Source organism: Rana temporaria, chromosome 7 (assembly GCF_905171775.1).
Source record: "Rana temporaria chromosome 7, aRanTem1.1, whole genome shotgun sequence".
In the NCBI taxonomy this organism is placed as follows: Eukaryota; Metazoa; Chordata; class Amphibia; order Anura; family Ranidae; genus Rana; species Rana temporaria.
The window spans coordinates 189370714-189391438 of NC_053495.1; the positions used below are offsets into that span (position 1 = coordinate 189370714).

A 20725-nucleotide genomic window follows, 5' to 3' on the forward strand; every position below is an offset into this window, starting at 1 on the left:
ACAGTACAGACCAAAAGTTTGGACACCCCTTCTCATTCAAAGAGTTTTCTTTATTTTCATGACTATGAAAATTGTAGATTCACACTGAAGGCATCAAAACTATGAATGAACACATGTGGAATTATACATAACAAAAAAGTGTGAAACAACTGAAGATATATTTCATATTCTAGGTTCTTCCACCTTTTGCAGCAGACACATCTCTAGAACTGATAAGAGGAGACTGTGTGAATCAGGCCTTCATGGTAGAATATCTGCTAGGAAACCACTGCTAAAGAAAGGCAACAAGCAGAAGAGACTTGTTTGGGGTAAAGAACACAAGGGATGGACATTAGACCAGTGGAAATCTGTGCTTTGGTCTGATGAGTCCAAACTTGAGATGTTTGCGACTTCCATTTTGCTTTTAAATGTCCTTATTTCTTCTGAGAAATCCTCACTTCCTGTTCTTCTGTCTGTAACTCCACACAGTGATGCAAGGCTTTCTCCCTGGTGTGGAGTGTCGTGCTCGCCCCCGCCCTTGGACTACAGGAGAGTCAGTACGATCTCTACGTTGCAGATAGAGAAAGGAGCTGTGTGTTAGTGGGTGTCCTGACTCTCCAGTAGTCCAAGGGAGGGGGCAAGCACGACACTCCACACCAGGGAGAAAGCCTTGCTTTATTGTGTGGAGTTACAGACAGAAGAACAGGAAGTGAGGATTTCTCAGAAGAAATAAGGACATTTAAAAGCAAAATGGAAGGATGAGGCAAGTGAAGGAGGACTGCACTAAGGCCCCTTTCACACTGGGGCGTTTTTCGAGCGTTATTCGAGCGAAGCCTCATCTGCAATCCCAATGTGCTGGTAAAGCACCGCTAAGACCCTAACGTTTTAGGGCGTTTTTGCAGTGCCTCAGTGTGAAAGGGTAAGGCGTTTTTACAGCGCTTTTCAATTCATTTCAATGGAGAGGGGCGTTTTTGGAGCGCCCAAAAGCTGCTCCAAAGATGCTGCAGGACTCAGTGTGAAAGGGTCCATTGAGATGCATGGAGAGCGTTTTAAGAGCGCTCTTTTTAACGCTAAAACGCTGTAAAAACGCTTTAGTGTGAAAGGGGTCTAAGGTAAAGGAAGCTATTTAGAAAAAAAAATTGTACCTTTACAACCCCTTTAAGATAAGAAAACCCATCTGTGTGTCTTAGCCCCCATAATACTTACCTGAGCCCCATTTTGATCCAGCAATGTTGCATGAGAGTCTCGGCTGTTCAGGGCTCTCCATCCTTATTGGCTGAAACAGAAGTGCAGCGCCATTGGCTCCCGCTGCTGTTAAAATCAGTGAGCTAATGAGGAGAGGGAGGGCGCAGGGCCGAGCCGCAGCTCCGTGTCTGAATGGACACACAGAGCACCTGCTCGGGTGCCCCCATAGCAAGCTGCTTGCTGTGGGGGCAGGAGGGAGGGGCGAGGAGAGCCAGAGGGGGACCCTCGAAGAGGAGGATCTGGGCTGCTCTGTGCAATACTACTGCACAGATCAGGTAAGTATACCACGATGTTTGATGTTTTTAAACAAAACAAAAAAAGACTTTACTATCACTATAACCTTTGCTTTGATATAAGCATACAGGACGATACATCTAGATATACAGTATATAGATCAGGGATATGCAATTAGCGGACCTCCAGCTGTTGCAAAACTACAAGTCCCATCATGCCTCTGCCTCTGGGTGTCATGCTTGTGGCTGTCAGAGTCTTGCTATGCCTCATGGGAATCGTAGTTCTGCAACAGCTGGAGGTCCGCTAATTGCATATCCCCGATATAGATCATCACACATTACCTGCACAGCACTAAGTGTATATAGTAGATGAGGATCATGTCCGATGCTGGCACTGAACCCGCCGCAGTCATGCTGGCAGGACTTGATAAACGCCAGGATCTCTTCTTTGTTCATACGATGAAGCTCGCCCATCAGATCCATAACGGTCAGGCCCCAGTAGACACCACTCATCCGTAGGTACTCCGACATACAATACTCCTGTCATGGAAAAAAAAAGACGATTGAAGAGGACAAAAGTGAAAGATACTTCAACATGATTAATGAATCAGAAAACTGAAAAAATGCTAATTTCGGTATATATTCCCAAGTAAATCTCCCATCCAATAAATGAGCTGTGACAGCGATGTGCCGCTGGACAATTAGGCTTCATACTCCGCTTATATTTACAGACCTTTACTGTACAGACTTCACTTTAGGGGCCAGATTCTCAGAGACTTACGTCGGCGTATCAGTAGATACGCCGTCGTAAGTCCGAATCTGCGCCGTCGTATATTTAAGCGTATTCTGGAAACAAGATACGCTTAAATTTGGCTAAGATACGAGCGGCGTAAGTCTCCTACGCCGTCGTATCTTAGGGTGCATATTTACGCTGGCCGCTAGGTGGCGCTTCCGTTGTTTTCCGCGTCGAATATGCAAATGAGCAAGATACGCCGAATCACGAACGTACGTACGCCCGTCGCAATTAGTTACGCCGTTTACGTAAGACATACGCCGGCGTAAAGATAAAGCAGGTCTCTAGGTGGTGCAGCCCATGCAAAGTATGGACGTCGGAAACAAGCGTATCTTTTTACGTCGTTTGCGTAAGTCGTACGCGAATAGGGCTGTGCGTAAGTTACGTTCACGTCGTAGGCATTGTTCAACGTATCTTAGGCATTCTATCCGATGCATGCGCACTGGGATACGTCCACGGACGGCGCATGCGCCGTACATTCAAAATGTAATTTACGCGGGGTCATGCTTTATTTGCATAAAACACGCCCACCTCTTCCCAATTTGAATTAGGCGCGCTTACGCCGGCACATTTATGCTACGCCGCCGTAACTTAGGACGCAAGTGCTTTGTGAATACAGCACTTGCCTCTCTAAGTTGCGGCGGCGTAGCGTAAATACAATACGCTACGCCCGCCCACACTTACACCGTGGTACGTGAATCTAGGCCTAAAAGTTAAAGGGCAACTTCACCTTTAGCAAAGTTTCCTATTAATAAATACTCCCAATCCTGAGTGCAGCCCACCGGGGACTTCTCTTTCCTCCACCATGGTTCTAGCTGGCTGCTTTCTTATATCAGGCATGCGCGCCACAAACCTCTTCATTCCTATGGATAAGCCTTAAAGTGGAAGGAAAGGCTCGCTGCTTTCAGAGAACGCCATGCATTGATGTGTGTAAAACGCGCAGAAATGAAACATCCCACACTCCCCGCTTAAGTGCTTTCTTCATATCCCGCTTCCTCCCAGTCTGAATATAGAGATCAGGGGCCAGATTCACAAAGAGATACGACGGTGTATCTACAGATACCCCATCGTATCTCTGACTTACACTGGTCCTATCTATGCGTCTGATTCATAGAATCAGATACGCATAGATAGGGCTTAGATCCGACAGTGTTACACTGTCGGATCTTTTTTTCCATTTAAAAATGGCGCCGGGGGCGTTCCCGCTGATTTACGATAAATAATATGTAAATCAGCGAGATACGCAAATTCACGAACGTACGCGGACCCGTCGCAGTGTTCTTACGTCGTTTCCGTAGCGGTTTTCCGTCGTATACTTACCCTTCCTTTTATCAGGCGCAGCCAATGTTAAGTATAGCCGACGTTCCCGCGTCGAATTTAAATGTTTTAACGTCGTTTGCGTAAGTCGTTCTCGAATACGGACGGACGGACGTCGTTTACGTAAGCGTCGCAACCACTGACGTCCTAGCGACGTCAGTGGGAGCAATGCACGCCGGGAAATTTCGCGGACGGCGCCTGCGCATTTAAATCGGCGCGGGAACGCGCCTGATTTAAATATGACACTCCCCTAGCCGCGGAGTTTGAATTCCGCGGTGGGATTTAGGATCCGCCGTCGCAAGTTTGGAGGTAAGTGGTTTGTGAATTAGCCACTTGCCTCCTAAACTTGCGGGAGCGGATCTTAAATCACGTAGATCGAGCGGATCTATAGATCCGCTGAGCTACGTGAATCTGGCCCCAGATATTCCAACCGCTGACAAGCACAAAATAAAGTACATACATAATCATACACTATGAATAATGAAAGTTTAAAGTGCATCTAAACCCAAAAACAGAAGTCAAATATTGCAGCTTAGATGTGGCGGCTGCATTTGTTTTATTTGTTTTTTTCAGGCCAAGAAGATCCCAGAAAGTTGAGAAACGCAGCATCCTTGTCACTTCCTGTGAGATGAAGTGTTTTGGGTTTAGTTTTTTTTTATTATAAGATTACAGGAAATACTCACATAATCGTCCTTCTTGGCTCCATACGACTCAATGTACTCAGAGTGTTTATCCAGAAGAAGGGCTTTTGGTGCTTCGGGCTTTAACACAACGTCCTTCTGGGGGGTTCCCTTTAATGATAGAATGAGAGAACATTATAATTATATTCTACAGGAATCTACACCCCCCCTCCCCCGGGGGCACACATGGATAATGGGGGTCACACATGGATAACGGGGGTCACACATGGATAACGGGGGTCACACATGGATAATGGGGGTCACACATGGATAATGGGGGTCACACATGGATAATCGGGTCACACATGGATAATGGGGGTCACACATGGATAATGGGGGTCACACATGCATAATCGGGTCACACATGCATAATCGGGTCACACATGGATAATGGGGGTCACACATGCATAATCGGGTCACACATGGATAATGGGGGTCACACATGCATAATCGGGTCACACATGGATAATGGGGGTCACACATGGATAATGGGGGTCACACATGGATAATCGGGTCACACATGGATAATGGGGGTCACACATGGATAATGGGGGTCACGCATGGATAATGGGGGTCACGCATGGATAATGGGGGTCACGCATGGATAACGGGGGTCACACATGGATAACGGGGGTCACACATGGATAACGGGGGTCACACATGGATAATCGGGTCACACATGGATAATCGGGTCACACATGGATAATGGGGGTCACACATGGATAATGGGGGTCACACATGGATAATGGGGGTCACACATGGATAATGGGGGTCACACGTGGATAATGGGGTCACACGTGGATAATGGGGTCACACGTGGATAATGGGGTCACACGTGGATAATGGGGTCACACGTGGATAATGGGGTCACACGTGGATAACGGGGTCACACGTGGATAACGGGGGTCACACATGGATAACGGGGGTCACACATGGATAACGGGGGTCACACATGGATAACGGGGGTCACACATGGATAACGGGGGTCACACATGGATAACGGGGGTCACACATGGATAACGGGGGTCACACATGGATAACGGGGTCACACATGGATAATGGGGTCACACATGGATAATGGGGTCACACATGGATAATGGGGGTCACACATGGATAATGGGGGTCACACATGGATAATGGGGGTCACACATGGATAATGGGGTCACACATGGATAACGGGGGTCACACATGGATAACGGGGGTCACACATGGATAATGGGGTCACACATGGATAATGGGGTCACACATGGATAACGGGGGTCACACATGGATAACGGGGGTCACACATGGATAACGGGGGTCACACATGGATAATGGGGTCACACTGGTGACAGTGAGGCTGATAGAAAATGTTCACACAATCAGATGAAGAGAAAATCTGGGATTACTTATTTTCTCTGCACAGGATTGGAGGATTACAGGGAATACATTTGTATGAACATTCTCTATTCCTTCAGTAAATCAGCCTCAGTGTCTGAGTGGGAAGACAGGAGAGATTATTATTATTATTTATCACAGGGGACACAATGGGGAAGATGTCATGTGATCAGGAAGAGGCTCAGACAAGACTGGAGAAATGATGGTTGTCACCAGGAAGAATGGGTGTCACAGAAGGGGGGGAGTAACAGGAGGGGGTGTGACAGGAAGGGGAAAGAGGGGGTGTGACAAGAGGGGGGAGGAGGGGGTGTGACAAGAGGGGGGAGGAGGGGGGAGGAGGGAGTGTGACAAGTGTGGGGAGGAGGGGGGAGGAGGGAGTGTGACAGGGAGGGGGAGGAGGGGGGAGGAGGGAGTGTGACAGGGAGGGGGAGGAGGGAGTGTGACAGGGAGGGGGAGGAGGGAGTGTGACAGGGAGGGGGAGGAGGGAGTGTGACAGGGAGGGGGAGGAGGGAGTGTGACAGGGAGGGGGAGGAGGGGGTGTGACAAGAGGGGGGAGGCGGGGGTGTGACAAGTGTGGGGAGGAGGGGGGAGGGGTGTGGGGAGGAGGGGGGAGGGGTGTGGGGAGGAGGGGGAAGAGTGGGGGTGACAGGAAGGGGGGAAGAGTGGGGGTGACAGGAAGGGGGGGAAGGGTGGGGGTGACAGGAAGGGGGGGAAGGGTGGGGGTGACAGGAAGGGGGGGAAGGGTGGGTGTGACAGGAAGGGGGGGGGGAAGAGTGGGGGTGACAAGAAGGGGGGGGAAGAGTGGGGGTGACAAGAAGGGGGAAGGGTGGGTGTGACAGGAAGGGGGGAGAGTGGGTGTGACAGGAAGGGGGGAGAGTGGGGGTGACAAGAAGGGGGAAGGGTGGGTGTGACAGGAAGGGGGGAGAGTGGGGGTGACAAGAAGGGGGAAGGGTGGGTGTGACAGGAAGGGGGGAGAGTGGGGGTGACAAGAAGGGGGAAGGGTGGGTGTGACAGGAAGGGGGGAGAGTGGGTGTGACAAGAAGGGGGAAGGGTGGGTGTGACAGGAAGGGGGGAGAGTGGGGGTGACAAGAAGGGGGAAGGGTGGGTGTGACAGGAAGGGGGGAGAGTGGGTGTGACAGGAAGGGGGGAGAGTGGGTGTGACAAGAAGGGGGAAGGGTGGGTGTGACAGGAAGGGGGGAGAGTGGGGGTGACAAGAAGGGGGAAGGGTGGGTGTGACAGGAAGGGGGGAGAGTGGGTGTGACAAGAAGGGGGAAGGGTGGGTGTGACAGGAAGGGGGGAGAGTGGGGGTGACAGGAAGGGGGGAGAGTGGGTGTGACAGGAAGGGGGGAGAGTGGGTGTGACAAGAAGGGGGGAGAGTGGGTGTGACAAGAAGGGGGAAGGGTGGGTGTGACAGGAAGGGGGGAGAGTGGGGGTGACAAGAAGGGGGAAGGGTGGGTGTGACAGGAAGGGGGGAGAGTGGGGGTGACAAGAAGGGGGAAGGGTGGGTGTGACAGGAAGGGGGGAGAGTGGGTGTGACAGGAAGGGGGGAGAGTGGGTGTGACAAGAAGGGGGAAGGGTGGGTGTGACAGGAAGGGGGGAGAGTGGGGGTGACAGGAAGGGGGGAGAGTGGGGGTGACAGGAAGGGGGGAGAGTGGGTGTGACAAGAAGGGGGAAGGGTGGGTGTGACAGGAAGGGGGGAGAGTGGGGGTGACAAGAAGGGGGGAGAGTGGGGGTGACAAGAAGGGGGAAGGGTGGGTGTGACAGGAAGGGGGGAAGAGTGGGTGTGACAGGAAGGGGGGAGAGTGGGGGCGACAAGAAGGGGGGAGAGTGGGGGTGACAGGAAGGGGGGAGAGTGGGTGTGACAGGAAGGGGGGAGAGTGGGTGTGACAGGAAGGGGGGGAGAGTGGGTGTGACAGGAAGGGGGGAGTGGGGGTGACAAGAAGGGGGAAGGGTGGGTGTGACAGGAAGGGGGGAGAGTGGGGGTGACAAGAAGGGGGAAGGGTGGGTGTGACAGGAAGGGGGGAGAGTGGGGGTGACAAGAAGGGGGAAGGGTGGGTGTGACAGGAAGGGGGAAGGGTGGGTGTGACAGGAAGGGGGGAGAGTGGGTGTGACAAGAAGGGGGAAGGGTGGGTGTGACAGGAAGGGGGGAGAGTGGGGGTGACAAGAAGGGGGAAGGGTGGGTGTGACAGGAAGGGGGGAGAGTGGGTGTGACAGGAAGGGGGGAGAGTGGGTGTGACAAGAAGGGGGAAGGGTGGGTGTGACAGGAAGGGGGGAGAGTGGGGGTGACAGGAAGGGGGGAGAGTGGGTGTGACAGGAAGGGGGAAGGGTGGGTGTGACAGGAAGGGGGGAGAGTGGGTGTGACAAGAAGGGGGAAGGGTGGGTGTGACAGGAAGGGGGGAGAGTGGGGGTGACAAGAAGGGGGAAGGGTGGGTGTGACAGGAAGGGGGGAGAGTGGGGGTGACAAGAAGGGGGAAGGGTGGGTGTGACAGGAAGGGGGGAGAGTGGGTGTGACAGGAAGGGGGGAGAGTGGGTGTGACAAGAAGGGGGAAGGGTGGGTGTGACAGGAAGGGGGGAGAGTGGGGGTGACAGGAAGGGGGGAGAGTGGGTGTGACAGGAAGGGGGGAGAGTGGGTGTGACAAGAAGGGGGAAGGGTGGGTGTGACAGGAAGGGGGGAGAGTGGGGGTGACAAGAAGGGGGAAGGGTGGGGGTGACAAGAAGGGGGAAGGGTGGGTGTGACAGGAAGGGGGGAAGGGTGGGTGTGACAGGAAGGGGGGAAGAGTGGGTGTGACAGGAAGGGGGGAGAGTGGGGGCGACAAGAAGGGGGGAGAGTGGGTGTGACAGGAAGGGGGGAGAGTGGGTGTGACAGGAAGGGGGGAGAGTGGGTGTGACAAGAAGGGGGAAGGGTGGGTGTGACAGGAAGGGGGGAGAGTGGGGGTGACAAGAAGGGGGAAGGGTGGGTGTGACAGGAAGGGGGGAAGAGTGGGTGTGACAGGAAGGGGGGAGAGTGGGGGCGACAAGAAGGGGGGAGAGTGGGGGTGACAGGAAGGGGGGAGAGTGGGGGTGACAGGAAGGGGGGAGAGTGGGGGCGACAAGAAGGGGGGAGAGTGGGGGCGACAAGAAGGGGGGAGAGTGGGGGTGACAGGAAGGGGGAAGGGTGGGTGTGACAGGAAGGGGGGGAGAGTGGGGGCGACAGGAAGGGGGGAGAGTGGGGGTGACAGGAAGGGGGGAGAGTGGGTGTGACAGGAAGGGGGGAGAGTGGGTGTGACAGGAAGGGGGGAAAGTGGGGGTGACAGAAGGGGAGGAGCGTGTGTGACAGGAGGGGAGGGGTTGTAACAAGGTCTGATCAATGGGAGAGGAGGGGGAATCAAGCTGCTAAATGTCCCGGATTGTGTGGGATATTCCCAGCAGTTTGGACAGTGGCCTGTAGTATTCAGGACAATGCTGTGTTGAAGAAGGGGGCCGAGTGTCCGAACAATCAGGGGGGAGATTTGAGAAGGGATGGCAGAGAGGTGATAGGATGGGAGACTGGGAAAAGAAGGGGATGACAGGGGGCCACAGGGGTAAAGGAGGTGTGGCGTGAGATGTGATGAGGGGGTGGGTGCCAGGAGGCAATGAGGGGGGGGGTGCTTAATTGGGATTGTAGGGATGACCACAAGAAGGGATGACAGGGGGCAATAGGGAGGTGTAGTGATGACAGTAGGGGGAGGGGAGGTGTAGTGAAGGTGGAAGGGAGATCTCGGTATCCGGTCACACGGTACAGGTGCCGGCCGGGAGGGGAGGAGCACAGCCCGGTGATCGCTCCCCGTAGTCACGTGACCCCCGCTCTATCAGCGCTCAGTACTCACCATCTCTCTGCTGGGCGGAGCCCCGGGAATCGGGCTGTTGGTCAGGACCCCTCTCTGAGCGCTGATTGGAGAGATATCTCTTAGGCGCCCATGGCAGTGCCTGATTCTCACGTCGCTCTTAGCTGTCCTCAGTGATTGCCTGTCAGCTGTTCTCTGTCTGGGATGTGTATAGGGTTGCGCTGAGCTCTATGGACGGATGTCAGATTGTATAATAATTCATGGTGAAGGAGGATGCTGTGAAGTTGTGTCATTCATGTGTCTGGCTGGGTGTGGTGCCTGCAGAACAAGAGCCAATAAAGTGAATGGGGGTCACTCTGCACTTCTGTGTAATGCACGAGGTTGCGGCATGCTAGTGTGGGGCCAATGCATAGCTCCCAACTGTCCCTGATTTCCAAGGACTGTCCCTGATTTCCAAGGACTGTCCCTGATTTCCAAGGGCTGTCCCTGATTTCCAAGGGCTGTCCCTGATTTCCAAGGACTGTCCCTGATTTCCAAGGACTGTCCCTGATTTCCAAGGACTGTCCCTGATTTCCAAGGACTGTCCCTGATTTCCAAGGGCTGTCCCTGATTTCCAAGGGCTGTCCCTGATTTCCAAGGACTGTCCCTGATTTCCAAGGGCTGTCCCTGATTTCCAAGGACTGTCCCTGATTTCCAAGGACTGTCCCTGATTTGGAACAAAGTCCCTCCGTTGCTCCTCATTTGTCCCGATCCATATATTCTATATAAAATTCATTATTTATCTTCCAGTGCTAAACCTTTCATCCAATTTCTTAATTACTGCATTTGTAAATTTCAGAAGTCAATATAAAGGAGTATTAGTGTTAAGAAAAAACACGAAACTTTATTTTTTTTGTATAATTCTCCTTTAACCACTTAAAGCGGTTGTAAACCGCATAAACTTTTTTTTTTTTTTTTTTCAAACCTGCAAGGCAAAATGCATAATCAGCTAGTATGCACCGCATACTGGCCGATTATGAAATACTTACCTCGGAACGAGGTGAACACCACTTACCTGGTCCACGCCGAGCAGGATGTCATCTTGCTCCGGCGTGCCTTCCGGGTATCGCCGCTCCAGCGCTGTGATTGGCTGGAGCGGCGATGACGTCACTCCCGCGCGCGGGAGATTTAAAATCGGCAGGGTCCGGCAGATGGCGGTCCTTTCACCGAGGATTCCCCCCTGTGCATGCGCTGCCCGCATTGCGAGGGGAATATCTCCAAAAATGGGCAGGTTTAGGAGATATTCTTTATACATACAGGTAAGCCTTGTTATAGGCTTACCTGTAGGTAAAAGTGGGTTTACAACCACTTTAAGACCCGGACCAAAATGCAGCTAAAGGACCTGGCCCCTTTTTGCGATTCGGCACTGCGTGGATTTAACTGACAATCGCGCGGTCGTGCGACGTGGCTCCCAAACAAAATTGGCGTCCTTTTTTTCTCACAAAAAGAGCTTTATTTTGGTGGTATTTGATCACCTCTGTGGTTTTTATTTTTTGTGATATAAACAAAAATAAAGCGACAACTTTGAAAAAAATGAATATTTTTTACTTTTTGCTATAATAAATATCCCCCAAAAATATATAAAAAAAAAACATATTTTTCCTCAGTTTAGGCCGATACGTATTCTTCTACCTATTTTTGGTAAAAAAAATCACAATAAGCATTTATCGATTGGTTTGCGCAAAATTTGTAGCGTTTACAAAATAGGTGTCACGGTCCCTACCGTGCCAAGCAGACGGCGAGGCGTGGTCGCGCCCCAAGTGGCTCTGGGTGGTAGTGAACCTGGGACCTCTCTGTTGCTGCTTCAGTTCTTTACTGCTGAGCCACTCCTCAGTTTGGTATTCTGCCTGCTTTCCATCTAAGCCTGGTTCTGAATGATGTGCTGATCGCCCTTCTCTGGATCTCCTTGCACTCTGCACCTGTCTCTCCTGGTTCAGCTGAGGCAGGTTACCCAATCAACTAGAGTATAAAACACTGCCTCACTCTGAGGGATTTGTCAGTTCATTGTTCTGTCCTGTCATTGCCAAAGGTCCCTGTAGCCCTGTGTACCTGTAGCCCTGTGTACCTGTAGCCCTGTGTACCTGTAGCCCTGTGTACCTGTAGCCCTGTGTACCTGTAGCCCTGTGTACCTGTAGCCCTGTGTACCTGTAGCCCTGTGTACCTGTATCCCTGTGTACCTGTATCCCTGTGTTATGTTTCAGCTACAAGACTCTGGCTTCTGACCCTGGCTATGTTTATCGTGTCTTCTGAATTCTGGAATCCCTGACCACGGCTTTACTTTGACCATCCTTTGGCAAATCCCTATCAAGCCCCCGTGCACAGACTCACAGCCCAGGTAGCTTCTTACTTTGTTACCGTGGGCTGTGTGTATTTGTAAGGGTGAGCATGCAACTCTGCAATATGGACTCCAGCCAAGGTAAGTCCTTACCATAGGGGATAGTTTTATTGCATTTTTATTAATTCTTTTTGTTTTTACTACTAATGGCGGCGATCAGCGAATTTCTTTATCTATTTATTTTTTTCTTTCTGGTACTGCAACATTATGGCGGACACATCGGACAATTTTGACACATTTTTGGGACCATTGTCATTTTCGGAGCAAAAAATGCATTAGAAATGCATTGTTTACTGTGCAAATTACAATTGCAGTTTGGGAGTTAACCACAAGGAGGTGCTGAAGGGGTTAAGTGTGACCTCATCTGTGTTTCTAACTGTAGGGGGGTGTGACATCGATTGTGATTCCCTATATAAGGGAACACACGATCGATGACTGCTCCACAGTGAAGAACGGGGAAGCTGTGTTTACACACAGCTCTCCCCGTTCTTCAGCTCCGGGGACCGATTGCGGGACTCCAGCAGCGATCGAGTCCCGCGGTCACGGAGCTTCGGACCGGGTCGCGACCCACAGCTGGGCATTATACAATCACGTACAGGTACGTGATTGTGCCCAGCCGTGTCATTCTGCCGACGTATATCGGCGTTAGGCGGTCCTTAAGTGGTTAAGGGGGCATGGTCAGGGGGTGTGTCCTATGCCTACACCCTTTTGCTAATAGGTAAAGGACCGACATGCAGGGAAACGGTGTCTTGTCGAGCTAGTTCCCCTATCAAGATGGTTCCCTGCTTGTCTGCACAGGCGCAGATGAAGCCCACGGAAATCTCCGAACCTGATCAGCTGTACACGGCGCATTCGTGGCTCGGGTGGCATCCAGGCTCATTCCTTACCATCCCTGTGGATTGGAGGATGTTAAAAAAAAAAGAGCCATGAGGCGGAACGAGCTGTCCGAGCGAATCGAGGACGTGAGGCCGACTGGCCACTTACCACGAATTCCACGTCGCCCTGGACCTGTTGCTACAGCTGATCAGGTTCAGTGATTTCCATCGTCTCGGATTGTGCCTGCGCAGTCAAGGGAGGAACCATATCGATAGGAGGAACCATATCAGCAGATCACCGGCATCCAATTCGCATAGGTGTGAACACAGCCTTAAAGAACAAGGTCAAAAATAAAATATAGTTCCAAAGGACCTATGTATGGAAAATTGAAATATGATGCAAACAAAAGTGCTAAAGTGCAAATAATGTGCAACACAAGAAAGAGAAAAAATGAGCACAAGGTGGTGATGAGAAGCAGTATTATGAATGTGAAATAAACAAATATCCAATGAGCCACCCCAGGGCTCAGGTGGTGAATGAACAACAGTCCCAAAAGGTGAATGAATGCTTCTGCTTCGGTGACAAAAAAATCAAACAGTCCAAAGCAGGGCTGGACTGGGACAAAAATGTGGCCCTGGACTGCATCTAGACCGGCCCAGGACACAACACATCAGGGTACAGTGCATACCAGGGCACGGTACAAAGCTCAGCACATCAGGGCACATCACATCAGGGTACAGGGCACACCACATTAAAGTGGAGGTTCACCCTCAAAAAAAATTCTGACATCACACGGAGTCGAGCCATCCTACCGACAGAATGCCGGTGTTTTTTGTTTTTCTCAGCACATACCTCGTTATCACGATTTTCACCCCCGGCAATCCCGCGGGACTGGGCGTTCCCAAGAACTGCCTGTGATTGACAGGCTTCTGAACGGCGCATACTGCGCGTCACAGGTTGCCGACAGAACCCGAATGTCGGTGCGCAGGCGCCGTATAGAGCCGCACCGACGTTCGTTTTTTTTTGGCAACCTGTGACGCGCAGTATGCGCCGTTCGGAAGCCTGTCAATCACAGGCAGTGCTTGGGAACGCCCAGTCCCGCGGGATTGCCGGGGGGTGAAAATTGTGATAACGAGGTATGTGCTGAGAAAAAAAACAAACACCGGCATTCTGTCGGTAGGATGGCTTGCCTCCGTGTGATGTCAGAATTTTTTTTGAGGGTGAACCTCCACTTTAAGGCACATCACATCAGGGTACAGGGGACACCACATTAAGGCACAGCACATCAGGGCACGTGGCATAGCACATCAGGGCACATGGCACATTGTTTCCCTGCCAGCATGCAGAGTAGCGCAGGAAGCGTGTGTTCTCTCTCAAGTCACGCTGCGGCTGCTCCCTGCCCCCCGGCAGACCCTCTTTTCTTCTCGTCCATCCCAGAATGATGTCACAAGCAAATGGGGATGGACGAGAAGAGAGGAGGGGCCAATGGGGGGGTGGGGAGCAGCCGCAGCGTGACTTGAGAGGGAACACACGCTTCCTGCGCTACTCTGCATACTGGCTAATCTCGATCTACCCGTCAGGCGCCAGCTGTTGCAGATTGACGGGTAGATCGCCACAGACCTCCGACCGGCCCAATGAGCCATCGGCCCACCGGCAATGTCCCTGTAGGCCCGATGGCCAGTCCATCCCTGGTCCAAAGGCTGATAAATCTGTGATATTCCCTTCGCCGTAACCGTGAAGTAAAAACAGGCGATACCTGGCCAATCTACTGTAGTGGCACCTAAATGTGCACTAGCCCCTCACTTTACTGCTGCAAGGTTACAGCATAAACTGGATATAATGCCTCAGATCGGGGTCTTCAGAAGATCCCTCTTTGGATGGATACAACAATGGATCTTTAGGGTGCAGCCTCCTCTCCAGTTAGCTAGATGGGGGAGATACAGGTGGAAGAAAGATCCAGAATAGCCTAATATCACAAAAAAAATGCATATTTTATTTAACCACTTAAGCCCCGGACCAATAGGCTGCTAAATGCCCAAAGGCGTTTTTACAATTCGGCACTGCGTCGCTTTAACAGACAATTGCGCGGTCGTGCGACGTGGCTTCCAAACAAAATTGGCGTCCTTTTTTCCCCACAAATAGAGCTTTCTTTTGGTGGTATTTGATCACCTCTGCGGTTTTTATTTTTTGCGCTATAAACAAAAATAGAGCATTATTTTTGAAAAAAATGCAATATTTTTTACTTTTTGCTATAATAAATATCCCCCAAAAACCTATATAAAACATTTTTTTTCCTCAGTTTAGGCCGATACGTATTCTTCTACCTATTTTTGGTTAAAAAAATCGCAATAAGTGTTTATCGATTGGTTTGCGCAAAATTTATAGCGTTTACAAAATAGGGGATAGTTTATTTGCATTTTTATTAATTATTATTTTTTTACTACTATTGGTGGCGATCAGCAATTTTTTTTTTGTGACTGCGACACTATGGCGGACACTTCGGACAATTTTGACACATTTTTGGGACCATTGTCATTTTCACAGCAAAAAATGCATTTAAATTGCATTGTTTATTGTGAAAATGACAGTTGCAGTTTGGGAGTTAACCACAGGGGGCGCTTTAGGAGTTAGGGTTCACCGTGTGTGTGTTTACAACTGTAGGGGGGTGTGGCTGTAGGACTGACGTCATCGATCGCCACAGTGAAGGACGGGGAAGCCGTGTTTACACACAGCTCTCCCCGTTCTTCAGCTCCGGGGAGCGATCGCGACGGAGCGGCTATAAACGAATAGCCGCGCCGTCGTCCCGGATCGCTCCCCGCGGGAATGCGCCCGCCTTTGGGGGGCCCGATCGGACCCCCTACCCTCTAGAAGGCAAGGACGTATATATACACCCTTCTGCCTGTCCGTGCCATTTTGCGGACGTAAATAGTCGTGCGGCGGGCGTTACGGGGTTAAAGTACATAGAGTAGGTACACTCACTTGTATAAAGAAATGCTCGGGTAACAATCCACAAGCTTGTTCACTTGCATCACGTCTGGTTTGCCTATTGCTCCAATCCCGACGCGTATCGTCACATCACCTGACTTCATCAGGGTGTTGATCGCCTACACAGCATCCTTGTTTGACCCCCCCCCCCCTTGTCCCTCTAGGTCAACACTGGGGTGACATGAGCTGAGTGATAGCTAGAAACTAAGGGAGGGAAGAAAACTGGCATACTAGTCAGTACCAGTGTGCAAAAGTGTATTTGCTTTGGAAGAAAAAATCCCCTCTAACGTTGGGTGTCCTTCGTGTGTCGATGCTGCCACATTATCTAAGACTATTAGAATAATTTTTTACGTTTTAGAATGGGGCGCCTCGAGACTGTCCATAATTCTAAAGGGTGCCATGACTGAAAAAAGGTTTAGAAACACTGTTCTAGTCCAATCAACGATACTGTGCATGATGGTGTCACGTCATAAGCCACACCCAACGTGTTTCATCACAGATGACATCGTCAGGAGGACTGGCTAGCATGGTACCGATGATTGGACTGGAGTCAAGAGGTCTGCTTGGCTGGATTGCATTTGGTGTTTTTAAAAATTGTAATGCGAGTGTGCACTTTTATGATGAAGTCGAAGGTAAAGTACTACATGGTTTGCCACCTTTACATTTTATTTAGGTTGATTGTGAGCATCAGTTATTGGGAAAAGAGATCGACACTTGGCTGCCAATGGGGATACAATCTTTAGAGTGCGCTGTTTGACCATTTTATTCCTAATGGTCGGGTGTTTCCAGTAAGAGGCTGGTGTTTGGCTACCTGCGCACAGTCCAATTACATCTTCACCTTAAAGCAGTGGTTCTCAACCTGGGGGTCGGGACACCCTCGGGGTTCAAATGATGATTTGCCAGGGGTCACCAAATCCTGGGCTGTTCCTGAAGCCTGCACCACTCTCCCAGCCTTCTTGTGGCTGCTCAGCAGGGCTGTTTCTGGAGCCCACGGCCGCCCACTCAGCCTCTTCGCAGCTGCCCATTCAGTTCACGGCATGGCTGGGGGGCAGAGACTAGAGGTCTGCTGACTTGTGAGGTGGGAGGGACTGGAGGAGACCCTATCTCCTGATTTCAGCATAGGTGTCACTGCTACGAGACACCACAAAGTCGGAGACACACTGGGTAACACTACCTGTGATTATAGTTGCCATTAAAAGTCCCCACTACAGTTCTAAGATCAGCAGATACGCCGTCGTAAGTCCGAATGCGCGCCGTCGTATCTTTAAGCGTATTCTCAAACTGAGATACGCTTCTTTGTTGCCAAGATATGACCGGCGTAAGTCTCCTACGCCGTCGTATCTTAGCTGCATATTTACGCTGGCCGCTAGGGGCGTGTACGTGGATTTACGCCTAGAATATGTAAATGAGCAAGATACGGCGATTCACGAACGTACGCCAGTCGCAGTAAGATACAGCGTTTACGTAAGATATACGCTGGCGTAAAAATAAACCACCAAAAATATGGCGCAGCCCATGCAAGGTATGGATGACGGAACAGCAGTCATATTTTACGTCCGTGAATGGGGCTGGGCGTATGTTACGTTCACGTCGAAAGCATTGAGCCGGCGTCGTGACGTAGGGAGTATTTGCAACGTGATTCTGAGCATGCGCCGTACCAACGGCCCTCATTTGCATGGGGTCACGGGTAATTTACATGGAGCACGCCCCCTATCTGCCTATTTTGAATTAGGCGGGGTTACGCCGGGCCATTTGCGGTACGCCGACGTAACTTAGGAGGCAAGTGCTTTGTAGATAAAGTACTTGCCTCACTATGTTACGTCGGCGTAGTGCAAATGGGATGCGCTACGCCGGCATAAAGATACGCGCCTCTACGTGAATCTGGCCAAAAGAGCGCAGCAGTCTTCTTCACTACAGCTATGCAGGGATACAAAACATAGCACAAACTGCACTGACAGTGTTACCTGCAAGTGTTACTTTTTTTCCGTTTTAACCAGTGTATATGTAAAATATATGACTCCACAGGGCTCTGGGTTTGGCTGGGCTAGTTGCCTGGCTGTCATTGCAGGTCTGACGTCATTAGACTTCAGCTAGGCAGTCTGCTGCATCCTTCTTCCAGGTCAGGGATTGAGACTTTAAGGAGCTCAGCAACAACAGCCTCCATATCATCTCACCACAGGCTTACTTAAAAGTTTACATAAAATCCGAATAATAATTTTAACTTATTTGCGACCATTTGCATGTTTAAAAAAAAAAAAATGTTTTATCTGTTAAAGTGATAAAATAAAAATCGTAATTAAATAAAAAAAAATAAAAAAAAGAGCCTTTACTATCGCTATAACAAATATGTTATACTAAAGCCTCGTACACACAAATCAGACTTTCCAATGGGAATTGTGTGATGACAGGCTGTTGGCGGAAAATCCGACCGTTTGTACGCTCCATCCGACAATTGTTGTCAGCTTTTCTGCGGACAAATGTTGGATAGCATGCTTTAAAATTTTCTGCGGACAACGGTCTGTTGTCGGATTTTCCGATCGTGTGTAAACAAGTCCATCGGACAAAACTCAAAGTACAAACACGCATGCTCGGAAACAATGCTCACGTAGTACATCACTACATTTGTGTTTGTTGGCAGACAATTGTGTGCCGTTTGTATGCAAGACAAGTTTTTGGCCAACGCCCTTCAGACAAAAAGTCCAACGCTTTGTCTGCGGAAAATCCGGTTGTGTGTGTGTGTACAAGGCTTTACTTGCTCTGTGCATTGGTTTTGCTCAGAGCAGCCCGGATCCTCCTCTTCTTTGGTCCCCCGGCTCCTTCCTCCTGCCCCCCACAGCAAGCAGCTTGTTATGGGGGCGCGCGAGCCACTGCTCTGTGTCCATTCACATTGAACGTGAATCGAACGTGCCCCTGCTCTCGCCTCATTGGCTGCGATTGAAAGGAACCAATAGCTAGTGCTGCTGTCTTAGCCAATGAGGAGGGAGAGACCCGAGGCTCTCATGCACATCGATGGATCGAGATGGGGCTCAGGCAAGTTTTAGGGGGGTTGCTAAACACAGGCTTTTTTTACCTTCTTGCATGAGCCTTTATGACTACTTTAAAAATGTTTGAGAAGTAAAAAATAAATAAAAAGGTGTTGAAATCCAGTGAGATTGTAACGCCCTTTGCAAATCTCAAGCAGTGTTTATAGTCCTGCCCAGTTTACCTCTGAAGAATAGAACACCTTTCCTTATGGTATGGAAAGGACAATGGAGGAGGTGTTCTATAGTCTCAACTAGGGTTGTCCAGATACCGATACTAGTATCGGGACCGACACAGAGCATTTGCGCGAGTACTTATACTCGCGCAAATCCTCCCGATGCCTGATCTGATACCTGGGAGAGAGAGAGAGGCATCGTGTAATGCCTGTCTGTGTCCGTGTTTAATGCTCAGACGGCAGCCATCCAGTGTATTAAAGCCGCGCCTCCTCCTCGTCCGTGATAGGGGAACACTCCCAGCAAGTGAGTCAGTGTTCTGCCTATCACGGACACCCTCTCATCCTCATCCCATGGACGAGGATAAGAGGATGTCCGTGATAGGCGGAACACTAACTCACTGCTGGGAAACTGAGTTCACCTATCACGGACGAGGAGGAGGCGCGGCTTTTGTACACTGGATGGCTGCCGTCTGAGCATTAAACACGGACACAGACAGGCATTACACGATGCCTCTCTCTCTCTCCCAGGTCGTGCATTACACGCTGCCTCTCTCTCTCTCCCAGGTCGTGCATTACACGCTGCCTCTCTCTCTCTCCCAGGTCGTGCATTACACGCTGCCTCTCTCTCTCTCCCAGGTCGTGCATTACACGCTGCCTCTCTCTCTCTCCCAGGTCGTGCATTACACGCTGCCTCTCTCTCTCTCCCAGGTCGTGCATTACACGCTGCCTCTCTCTCTCTCTCTCCCCCTCCCAGGTATCGGATTGGGTAGGTTGTGGTCCTCCAAAATGGTACTAACACACAGTAAAAAATAATAATGGAATAGTGACATATACAGTAACCACAGAGATCCAAGTTCCCAAAAAGGGCCACAAAGGACATCAACCACATTAAATAAAATAAACCACCACCATGATATTCACCTTATGCCCATCAGTGGTCAGCATACACTTCCATGCTGCAGACAACAATACAGGCCATTAAAACCTGCAGACTGGCTGGTATCTTTTATCAAAGGACTTCTAAACTGAGACAACAGGTTTCAAAGCGTCACTGTCACATGACATAAAAAAAAAAAAGTATCGGCGAGTATTTGAAAAGAAGTATCGGTACTTGTATTCGGTCTTAAAGTGGTATCGGGACAACCCTAGTCTCAACACTTCTTGTCCTAGGATGACGACACTACTCTTCCATTAGAGTAAAGTACCGTATTTAATCGGCGTATACCGCGCACTTTTTTGCCCTGAAAATCAGGGCAAAATCGTGGGTGCGCGGTATACGCCGATACCCGCGCCGAGTTTTGAATACTGCGCCGACATATACCGAGCGCAGTACACTCGGGTATAGTCGGGCAGTCTCGGCTCCTTCCGCGCTCACGTCCTGGACGTCAGCGCAAGAGTTGCCGAGCATTGCCGACAATACACGAGTGTACTTCGCTCTAAAAACGAGCGGGGAGGAAGCAGCAGAAGGACGCCGGACCCGACGAAGAGGACACCCGAAGCCGCAGGACGCCGAACCCGACGAAGAGGACACCCGAAGCCGCAGAAGGACGCCGGACCCTACGAGGCCGCCACGCAAGACACCAAAACTGTAAGTACAAAAAAAACTTTTTCCACAGGATTCGGGGCAACTTTAGGGGTGCGCGATATACGCGGGAGAGCGTTAGACCGCGATAAATACAATAAGTGTTTCCCCCTAGGCCAGGAAATATATTAGTGGCAGGATGACCAGGTTAAAAGAAAAGGGGGGGGGGATCCTGAAAATAGAAAATAATTTCAGACACATCTGAGAACTGGTAAGCAGCAATGTATTAACTTTATGTTCTTTGGTTTAGATACACTTTATGATTACATAACCAGTGTCATTTTAACTGCTATATCACCATTCTGAACTGTTTATTTTTTTTTGGATGGATTAATATTTAGTCAA

General features: G+C 50.4%; 2 protein-coding genes across 2 annotated transcripts in view; both read right to left on the reverse strand.

Annotated features, from left to right (window-relative positions):
* Positions 1 to 9652, reverse strand: part of RABGGTB (Rab geranylgeranyltransferase subunit beta) — a 43744-nt gene extending 34092 nt beyond the window's left edge. The window contains exons 1-3 of the mRNA XM_040360674.1: positions 9470 to 9652; positions 4251 to 4358; positions 1800 to 1997 (exon numbers count right to left, since the gene is read on the reverse strand). Coding sequence (XP_040216608.1) covers positions 1800 to 1997; positions 4251 to 4358; positions 9470 to 9472 — 309 coding nt within the window. The 5' untranslated portion in view covers positions 9473 to 9652. The remainder of the gene's footprint in view (positions 1 to 1799; positions 1998 to 4250; positions 4359 to 9469) is intronic.
* A 10934-nt stretch (positions 9653 to 20586) lies between these two features.
* The window catches only part of ACADM (acyl-CoA dehydrogenase medium chain), a 30189-nt gene continuing 30050 nt past the window's right edge, over positions 20587 to 20725 (reverse strand). The window contains exon 12 of the mRNA XM_040360675.1: positions 20587 to 20725. This exon is cut by the window's right edge and continues 339 nt beyond it. The gene's annotated coding sequence lies outside the window, so the exon portion shown is untranslated.